This window comes from Poecilia formosa, unplaced genomic scaffold, assembly GCF_000485575.1.
Source record: "Poecilia formosa unplaced genomic scaffold, Poecilia_formosa-5.1.2 Scaffold5, whole genome shotgun sequence".
NCBI classification, from domain to species: domain Eukaryota; kingdom Metazoa; phylum Chordata; class Actinopteri; order Cyprinodontiformes; family Poeciliidae; genus Poecilia; species Poecilia formosa.
The window spans coordinates 2,009,448-2,020,057 of record NW_006799944.1 but is presented as its reverse complement, the minus strand read 5'-3'; the positions used below and the strand labels follow the sequence as shown (position 1 = coordinate 2,020,057).

The 10,610-nt window shown below is 41.9% G+C and overlaps 1 protein-coding gene across 2 annotated transcripts in view; it reads right to left on the bottom strand.

Moving 5' to 3' along the window:
- Positions 1-10,610, bottom strand: part of slf1 (SMC5-SMC6 complex localization factor 1) — a 44,857-nt gene that overhangs the window by 16,783 nt on the left and 17,464 nt on the right. The window contains exons 16-18 of one of the 2 annotated variants that reach the window (XM_007562793.2): positions 9,886-9,978; positions 8,830-9,012; positions 2,796-2,886 (exon numbers count right to left, since the gene is read on the bottom strand). In XM_007562793.2, coding sequence (XP_007562855.1) covers positions 2,855-2,886; positions 8,830-9,012; positions 9,886-9,978 — 308 coding nt within the window. In that variant the 3' untranslated portion in view covers positions 2,796-2,854. Of the gene's footprint in view, positions 1-2,795; positions 2,887-8,829; positions 9,013-9,885; positions 9,979-10,610 lie in introns of those variants that run through there. The other variant, XM_007562784.2, reaches the window with a different exon arrangement.

The following is a 10,610-nucleotide window of genomic DNA, read 5'->3' as shown; positions in this document are numbered from 1 at the left end:
ATACATTAAAGATCTGTTATTGCTGTACCAACCGTCTAGACCCCTCAGGTCTTCTGGTTCTGGTTCTGCTCTGCATCCCCAGAGCCGGAACCAAACGAGGAGAAGCAGCATTCAGCTTCTACGCACCACAAATTTGGAACAAACTTCCAGAAAACTGTAAAACAGCTGAAACACTGAGTGCCTTTAAATCTCGACTAAAAACCCACCTGTTTAGAGTTGGATTCGAAGTGTAATCAGTTCACAAATCTAATGATGGCTCTTGACTTAATGTAACGTTTTGATTGCTGACTCCATGTCGCATGACTCTGTGTCTTTGTGTTTGTTATGATGTAAAGCACTTTGAAATGCCTTGCTGCTGAAATGTGCTGTAGAAACAAAATTTGATTTGATTTTGATTTTAGAAAAATGGGCAGATAAGCGCTGTTTTAGATAAGGTCTTAAGTATTTCTGCATTTCAGCAATTCATGAGAGGTTTTAGTCCCGCTAAATTACAGTACATGAGATTTAGTATTTTTATAAGTACTTGCTTCTATAATTTCTCAAATAACTCAATCATTGAGAAAAAAAATGACTCGTATGCAAAGGCTAAGTATGTTTCTTTTTTTTTTTCTTTTTTTCTGGGTACATGTGAGCTCTAAGACGGTGATGGTGGCAGAGACCCAGTAGAGGCTTTGGGATGAAAGTGAAACAATTATAATTACCATCATTCTCAAAAGGATTTTTTTTTAAAGAACTGCTATTGACTGAAAAACTGTTTAGTACACAACAAAATAGTAAAGCGATTGGTTGTTTGGCTGCTTGAGAGCAAAACGGGAACGAAGAAGGACATTTACCAGGAGTCTGAAGACAAAAGAATAAGTAGCACAGATGTTTACAGAAGAGGTCAAGGAAAGTATAAATGATAAAAAAAACATGTTTCTGTCAAGAATTCTTTCACAGCTTTAATACACTAAAAGAGAGTTTGACACTTTTTAACAACATCATTTGAACTGTTTGCACTCGCCACTTAGAAACACAATGTAAAATGTCAATATTTATCGCTCTCTGCTCCTCTTCCATCTATCTATTCCTTCACAGAACAAACGCCTTTTCAAGAGGTGGGCAAAAAAACATGTGAAAAAGTAAACAGCAATCCGAGACAATTTCAGACCTTTTTCAAATTCCACATGATGATCCAAACAGCGAGAGGGCTTGGTTGTTTTGGCAAAAGCCCGATTCAAGAAACTCGAACTGACTTTAAATTCTTGGAAAAGAAGAAAAAAAAAAATAATAATAATAAGCGCTCCTGCTGTATACACTGTGTTCCTGCCGCTCGACAATGAAGAGGTGAACAAGAGGCGTCCACAAGCAGCGCGACAATTAAAGCACTCCGCACGCACGCAGCAGGGCACGGCTCTTCATTCAGAGAAAGGTTTAGGCAAACACACTTAACTGCTGTTGAATGCCTCTATTTATGAAGTACGACCCACTCCAGCTGGGTTCACAAACATCCCATTGTTGCCTCGCCGTTAATCAACTTCGCGAGTGAAAATTCTTCTCCTGACTGTGACCTTTGTTATTAACACTGCTTTTCAAACACTATAAAATTCCTTCCCAAGTTCTTGCTTAATATTTTAATTGAGTCTTGAAAAAAAGTAAGTCAGACAGAATTGCAATGTTATCGCCGTGGAGTGCAGGATTGATGACTTGAGGTCAGAGCTGGAGGATCGGGTGCAACGCTCATGGCCAACAAAACAAAATCTTCCCAGTCTTTGCTTATTTTTTTTATTTTTTTTTGTCCCAATCAGATTGGAGACAAAAAACAAGAATTGAGTTACACCTTGAAAAATGTGATTTTGTGTCACTGACAAAAGAATGGTTTCATTATTGGTACTGTCCTTGCGATTAACCATACAACGTTAGTATCCAGAAGAACCTTGGGGGTATAAAAACTCCAGGAAAAATAATTACAAACTTTTTTCTTTTTATCTACTTCTTTGGCCTTTGCCCTTTCCTCACAAAAGGGAAATAGTAGCTAGTTTTCCTCTTGTGGAAGCTAGCTCCTATTGTGGTCAATGTGCTTGCTTAAAAATAGGAAAAAAAATATAGCATCAATATATCATAAGTCGTATAAAACTGTCCTATGACCCTTATAACGTCAAACACTGTAGATTGTTAAACTGACTTTAGCTTTGATTACAGCCTGCATATGTTGAGGCATCATTCCAGTAAACTATGATGCGTTTCTATTCAGAGTTGCATCAATGTTTCGCCTTGCTGGGGACGTGGAACAGGTGATCTTTGTGCAAATGTCCCAAAAATTCTCAAAGGTATTTAGATCTGCAGTCTGATGGGACAATCATACGTGAAAATTACGTCTCGTGCTCCTAGAGCAAATGTTGCACAACTTGAGGCTGATAAGTTCTTCTAATGCCATTCTGGAATATGCCCTTGCCGTCGGTATATTCAGGTAGAGATCTGATCCCATTTCTTGAGCACATAAAATTGCTCAACCTAGACCTGACCAACTGCAGCAGACCCAGATCACAGCACCGTCTCCACAGGCTTGAAAAGTGGACAGCAGGCATGATGGGTGCCTCCTTTCTCAACCAGGTGCACATATTACTCTGCAAAAGGGCAAACCTGGGCTCCTCAGATCACATGACCTTCTTCCACTGCTTTGTGGTCAGAGATTATTCTGAGAACATGTCTTTAATAAGTAACATGATCCTCCACTGTACTTCCAGTTTTTAATAATGTGTTGTTGGACAGTTCTTAACTTGATTCTAATAGATTCGGTAATCTTCTTTCATGTTCTTGTTGCAGCCTGAAACATAGTTATTGATGGAGCAATTATCCAATGGCGGGCTCTTACCTATTTGCATTGATAAATCCAGGCGGTGAGTTCTTTGAGCAGTGTATATGAAAAAAAAAATACACAAACAGAAAAACATTTTATCTAAAAGGAGAGTCACAGAACAAAAAAGAGCAATCAGGGAGACGTAATTCATAGTATGCAAAAAACAAAAAGAGCATGCGTACCTACTATACTTGCGTGTGTGTGTGTGTGTGGGCAAACTGGGGGGTGCAGAGGAGAAAAAGGAGACTCTAGTTAAGAATTCCCAGTGAGAGAAGTCCTTGAACTACAGCCTGGAGAAACCTGCAGCTGAAACATCAACGCACCCGAGTGAAGCCGAGGGCTGCAGACGCTGCCTCACTTCAGCTTCTCGCAGTTGCCAGATCAGGACCCGCGAGGACGTGAGAGCTGAACAGGATGAGCTTTGTCTATTTCTTTACCATTTTGACAGCAACAAGGCCCCAGTATGCCTAAACATCTGCGTGTGTGTGTGTGTGTGTGTGTGTGTGTGCGTGTGTGTGTGTGTGTGTGAGAGAGTCAACAACAGTCAGACAAACATGCTGACTATGAATCATAAGTGACTTTGATGGCATGAAAGTCAGTTACTTAGAGCTTTCTTCTCCACAAACANGTGTGTGTGTGTGTGTGTGTGTGTGTGTGTGTGTGTGTGTAAGTCAACAACAGTCAGACAAACATGCTGACTATGAATCATAAGTGACTTTGATGGCATGAAAGTCAGTTACTTAGAGCTTTCTTCTCCACAAACACTTGTTCAACTCAACATCGGATGGAATCCAGCAGATTCACTGCATTAAGCAGGTGTTTTTATAAGAGACACTGAAGCACCATGTACCAGCTTCTGCAGACTTAAATAAAATAAATAAATAAAAACACAAAATTCCCATTTTTGAAATGGGAGTACAGATACCAGCGAAATAAAATTCCCCTTTGAAAATAATAAGGGGTAAGAAACAGCATTAAAATATCGTTTTCTAACACTCACGCCAATAGTCGCAATTAATTATTTAGACACATAAGCAACACAAGGCATCTTTCTCATGTGAGAAAAGTTGCTGCAATAAAACGAGCTTTTAGGATTACTTTAAAACAAAGAAACAAGAACAGAGCTGAAATCTTAACTTGTCTTTAGCATCTTTGTAGTTAGCAAAGATTAACATAATTGAAACAGCACAGACATTGTTCCAAAACTTTGGTGCAAGCATCATTGGTACTCACCAGAAATATTTGTATCATAGAAACACAAGGTCAATAGGAAACTGCCACAGACTTGGGATGTTTATGCAAAACAAACCCAGACTTTTCCATAAAGAAATGTGCAGACAACACTTCAAGAAAACCTGGGTTAGCCTGGTTTTAACTTGACGTGGACAGAAGTGAACCAGGAAAACCTGCTTACATTTGTACCTCTGACGTTCAAACGTTAAAGCATTAGAGCAATCTTTTCTATGGATGGGGGTAGGGTTACATATCTACCTACCTATCTACTTAACTATGAATCTGAAGATTTTATCATCTGAGTCCACGTAGATTGTACAAAAAAAAAAAAAGCTAAATTCTAAACCACAAATGAGCAAGTCTTGTTTTATCATCGTCTGTCTGTAAGGCAGTAATTAGAAAGCATATAATTTCCTCAAATGGTTTGAGAACAAATGTTATAAAGAGTACAAACTTGAGAGAGTCTAATCTTAATTAACTATCAAAATCCCCCCCAGCCAAAGTCCCCCCCAGAAAAAGCTCCAGTTAAAAATGTAGCCGTGAAAGCTCACGACATGAAACGGAGCACAATTCTACAGTGTTCAGCCTTCTTGTTATCTACTAAAAGTTTTGATTTCTCTCAACCGGACACAAGTCTGGCCATGTCGTAGAAAATGCTGTTTCTTTTTCATTAGCGTCTTACATCACTAGGTTTTCACTGGCTTCATTATAGACATCTCTCTGACCATATAAACAGCTAGCTATGTGTTAAAGTAACTACTCCTGCTGAAAGAACTTCCACACTGAAGAGTGTTGTTACCAGCTGGTAGCTGCTGAGGCACGGTGGGTTCACAGATTGGACAAACACTTGAGTTTCATATAGGTCAGTGTCAGTCACCACATGATTTCTCTGGGAGCAGCTAAACAATCCTCTTCAGGAATTAAAATAGTCTGATACGTGTTTGTAACTCGGTGTGGGCTAACTTCGATCGACAGCAGGCCAAATAACACTGAGGGGACTGCGTTAGCCATTACTGTGCCTCAGCTGGATGGAGGCAGCTTAAAGGATCCTTTCTTTTAATTTCTCCACCTTTTCCTAACCGACACTCCTCCTCTGCGTGCCAGATCGAAGCCATACGCCCGTGGCCATACCGCCGGGTCATTTTCCGCTCAAGTCGCCCAGGAATAGCCTCTGAAAAGCTGTTGAGGAAGAAAGGGGCAAAAGGGAGCATCGACACGCTCTCTGCGCGACAGCTAATTGCAAACCAGCGTATGCTTACGGCACGGTTTGAGATGAAGGATAGCGTTTGTGCATACATACGCCAAAACGCGTAGCCAAGGACGCTTCAGTTTTGAGTGAAAAACAAGCCGAGCTCATAGACAGGGGGTCATGTGGGGCGGCCTTGGGCTACGGAGGGAGGGGGAGAGGAGAGCAGAGTCAGCCTTGCCCTCAGCCATGGCATCCTTTCATTGCCAGCTTCGTGAGCCTGGAGGGATTGAGGCAGCGGGGGTAGGGGATCTACCCATTCCGCCCCGCCATACAATATAGCTGTAAAAATGCACCCACTTGCATGCAGAGTGCAGGCCTCCGAGCGGACAGACAGGCTTACAAAAGGGGTGAGATCACTCCCAACCGAAGGCTTTGTTGGCGTGCCAGTGTCAGTGTTGCCCTCTCTGGCCTACCAAAACCTTGGCAACTAGGTTGTCTGCTGGAAACAACTAGGACAATGGGGTGAATGCCTCAATGAAATATGGTTTCTGGGATTGCAGCTGGCACTCGCAGGAATAAAACAGGCATGAATATAATGAATAAGGAGACTGAGGAATGGAAATGCGTCTGGCCCACTGGCCTGGTTTCCTACCCTGGAACGGTGCAGAAATCCTACCTGGCCAAAGTGGAGAAGAAAAACAAACAAATAAAAAAAACAACCTGATATGCAGCCACCAGTAACAAAAAGTTGGAAATAAAAACTAAGGATGGTTATGGTAACTAAACATCATTTACCCCCCGTGAGCTAAAACTTTCTACATATAACAGCCTGGACTTGAAGATCTTAAAGGAAAGGGAAAGAGGGAGGGGGATTTATCGAAGGTGTCTATGGCAACCAAAATGTAGATCATGGAAAAGAGATGGTGTGAGACAACATAGCCCGAAGTCAGGAGGACCACCTCCTCACCAACTCCCTGCTGTAGCCTTCAGACAACCTACCATCAAGGTGGGAGGAAACGGCAAACAGTCAGCAGAGAACAGATGAGAGAAAGAGGGATAATGCACCAGCCTGAAGGGTGTTTCAAACTGAGACAATTCCCATATCTGCCGTTTTGCTCAGTCCAGTAAAAAAAAAAGAAAAGAAAAAAAAAGACCTGGCCTAGACGGTAAAGCCAGACGTCTGCTACGCACATAAACAGCTACGTACATTTGATTTCTCGCTCCTCTAATTTTACCGATACAGATAGCATGCTTCATCTGACCTCTTTTAATTTGCTCTCTCTCCTGTTACTAAGGAAGGGAGAAAAAAAGAAAAAAAAAAAAAAGGGGAGCGCTCTCTTGTTTCCTCTCCGGGACTAAACAATCCCAGTCTAATTTATTTTTTGAGGACAGAATATGTACATGTGTTAATGGGAAAGTCAAATCAAATTAACTATAATTAGTCAAACTGAGAAGTGTGCTGAGGCAGAGGTATGTTACATGAGAGACTTGTTCATCGCTGGAAAATAGCACTCCTCCCTTCGAAACCCCACCAAACACACACGCGTTTCCTCAGCCACCTGCTGCCACACACCAAACACCGACACCCGTCACGTTCGCTTCCATCCTCCCCGAGCTCAGACTGCATGCGGCACCGTTCACATGACGACACGCAAACGGGTCCCGTTGTGACACATTTCCCAAGAAAGACCTGCGAGTGAAATTTGCAAGCGGACAATTCTGCCTTGGTTAATCTTGTCAAAACGACATCAGCAGACATTTTATGGGAAGAGGCTCAAATGCGTTTGGAAGATCTGCACACTGAAAAGTAGCATGTGGATCATAGAGACAAAGCAGCAGCAGACAAAGGAAGGTAATACTTATGATCCAGATGTACTTACAGAAAAAAACAACAAAAAAACAACAACAAGAACGCAAACAAATGTTGCAACCATTGGGGAACATCATCAACTGGAATTGGGAAGGAAAGTCCACGAATCTTAAGATATTCTCCCTAACTATGAACATCACATGTAGAAGGTTTGCAGAAAAAACAACCTATTGAAAACAGGTAACTTGACTAAAGTGTTTGCAAACACTTTAGTCCATTTGACCACCAACATATGCAGGCTATCGTCGCTGAACGCACATCGCGTTGAAGCTTGAAGTAGATGTGCTTCTGCCGTACAAGACAATCTCAGCTGCATCCTGCATTGTATCGATGGTTTAGGCCAGGGGTCCCCAAACTTTTTCCTGCGAGGGCCACATAGCTGTTCCTTTCTCTGGTCGGGGGCCGGTCTTAGTTTTTGGAGAAAGAAACCTTAGAAAATTCTTTTCGAGGGGGGGGGGGATGGGATGGGGAATGGGGTCGCGACGACACAACGACGCATTCGCGCTTTTAGATAGATTTTTACCCAGAATGCAAATGGAAAAAACCGTGAGTGAAACGGTCACTGGGACTGACTAGTATATATTCCATTAAGGGAAAGTTAGTTTCACATCTGCTCAAGAGCCCCCCTGGTGGTTGAAGAAAAATCCACATGTAAACCGGAAAATACAATATATGGAAAAAAAACACTGAATGCTCTCTGGTATGAGGAGGCAGGCCAGATCCGGCATTGTTCAGGGGGCCAGATCAAATGACGTGGCGGGCCAGATCTGGCCTGCGGGTCGTAGTTTGGGGACCCCTGGTTTAGGCCTTTGGTGGAGGTTTGCTGTTGTGGGAGGGAAGTTTTCTTGGCCTCTTCTGAGATGTGGTGGATTTGCATTCACCTTGTTGACTCTATGTCAACAATAACTGAGGCAAAAAGGTGTCCAAACTGATACCGACTGGTGAAACTAATGAAGTGGCAGTGTGTGCAACAACTGAATTCGGCATAGTTTCTTCTGTTCAGACTTTTTATAACAAAACCGGATACATCTGGTATGCAAAGTCATGGATTTAGTCAGACTGAAGAGTAAGGGTGAGCTCTACCTCTTGTATTGCACAAAAAGTTGCCACAGCAAGGCAACTTTCTGTAAATCAACAGTTCCCATTTTCATGTGAAATACCTAATAGTTATCTCGCTCCATATTGTCCCATGATCATCTACATCTTTGTCACTGGGTTCTCTTCAAAGTCCAAAGATTGCTGACCCACCATTTATACATTGCTATAACTACATTAGCACCATCTTATAAAATCCATGCTTTCTTTCATAAACACACGTTTAAACTTTAGTTGAGTCATATTCTGCCTGCTAAAACTGATTTCACACATCTGTTCACAATGCTATATAATAATATGGTATTTTGAAGGTATGGCACAAAGGTTCAGTTTTCTTTAAAGAAAACTTCGCAGGGTGTAATGAGACGTTTGACTTCATGTTTCCATCTCTCCCTGCAGACCTGTGTTTTGGGAAGCAGCTGTTTAACAAAAAAAAAACAACAAAAAAAACGTCTTTGGTATTTATCCTGCTGGTTTTCACAGAGAAAACCAGAAACACCAGAACACAACAAACTGCTAAAAAAGAGGGGATTTACCATTAATGTTTCCCTAGTAAGCAATCAAGCTGAGCAAGTGACCATCTTCAAGTAGTATTTGACTAACCTGCATGTTCCAGTAACATTTTAGCGATGTCCAAGTGTCCGTTCAGGAGGGCATCGTGCAGCGGACTAACTCCGGCCACCTGGTCAGTGAGGACAGGGGCGGGGTGGTGATGGAGCAACGCTCTCACACACTCAGTGCTGCCATGGTTGCACGCTTCATGGAGAGGAGTCCAGCCTGCATGGTCTACCAATCACACACAAAGCACAGTGTTTCACAAAGCAAGCACACAAACAAAGCTCGCCTAAGCCGAAATTTAGAGACAACATCATGTATGAGCTTTAAAACTGAATATGCTGAATTGATAAAAGTATAAAGAAAAAAATGATACCTAAACTGTGCTGTTATTTCGTTTTTCTTATGACTTGTTTTGTAAGATAGCCCAAAACATATGAAGCACAACGTCTTTAGTATCAAATACGAGTTCCTAACAAAAGTCTCATGAACATGATATCGATTATTAATGTTCTTTTCAAATCCTCTGAAGGTCCAAAACCTCAAAAAGCAGAATATATTTCTTTAGAAGACATTCTCACACAGATGGTCTCTTTTAGCCATTCAAACAGAAAACAAAACAAAAAAAGAAATTTGATTTTTTTGGGGAGGAGAAAACTTCAAAAAGCTTTATAATTTATACAATAGCTTTGCTTGGTCAGGTGTTGAAAATCAGGCAGATGTTGAGATGCCACCTTAAGCATTCTTCTAACACCAACCAAAACATCAGAAATCCCTTTGTTAGCTGCACATTTGCATGAGAGAATGACAAGTTCTTATGTTTTACCAAAAGTCATTCTGAAACATCAAAAGGCATTGCGTTCGCTCATCAAGGCTGATGTAAAGCTATAATCATAGGGAGCCCCAAACCCACCCCTCTTTCTTTCTAGACACACCCTTTACATTTCAGCTAAAGGTTAAACCTCGGAGACGGCGCACTCCGATTCCTTAGCTCCTTTTCTTCCCCCGTTGTCAGTCGCTCTTCGAAAACCCCAGAACAGCCGGCGCGGCTGCAGGAACACGGAGAGAGTTTCCAAGAAAAACGGAAACGCGAGGGAGTCTTACCTTTAACATTGACGTCTGTGCCAGGAAGCGCCAGGATCTGAAGCACCGTTTCCACTTGGTTTCTCTTGCACGCTCTGTGTAGGAGGGTCTCGCCTTCATCCAGGAAACACACACACACATACACACACAGAAATGGACAAACACACCAAAAAGAGAGAGAAGAGGCGGAAGAGAAGAGAGAGATCCAAAATTAGGGTGTGCCTGATGTCCTTCCCATAGTCCCCATGCGTAAGAAACACACACCAATAAAATACCACTGAAATGTCCCCAAACACGTAAAAGAACTGACCTAAAAAGTAAGACCCACCAATGAGGATGCGATTTAAGGAGTGATGAGAAAAGGGGGTTGATCTTTCAAGTGGGGGGTGGAGGGGGGAGAAGTGATGAGAGTAATATAAATTATAGATGAATAGTTCAGTTAATTTGCCTCGTTCTTTCCTCTGTAACAAAGATTTTCCAGCTACACACCCCTGACCAAAAATGTTAATGTCAGGGCAGACGGCGAGTGCATAAAAGGACTTGTGAGAAAGCAGCTTCCTGTCTGCTCGTTTCTGTATTCCTACTTGAGAGGAAGTTATGGTAGAGAGCCCACGCACAAAGGCTCTGAAAGGATTTTTCACAGATTTTGGGTTCAAAAGCTCCACTGGGCATTCCAAGTTTCACCACGTGATATTTATTCAGCAAAACTACCAGAGAAAAAGACAGTGGGGAAAAAAAAAAAAAAA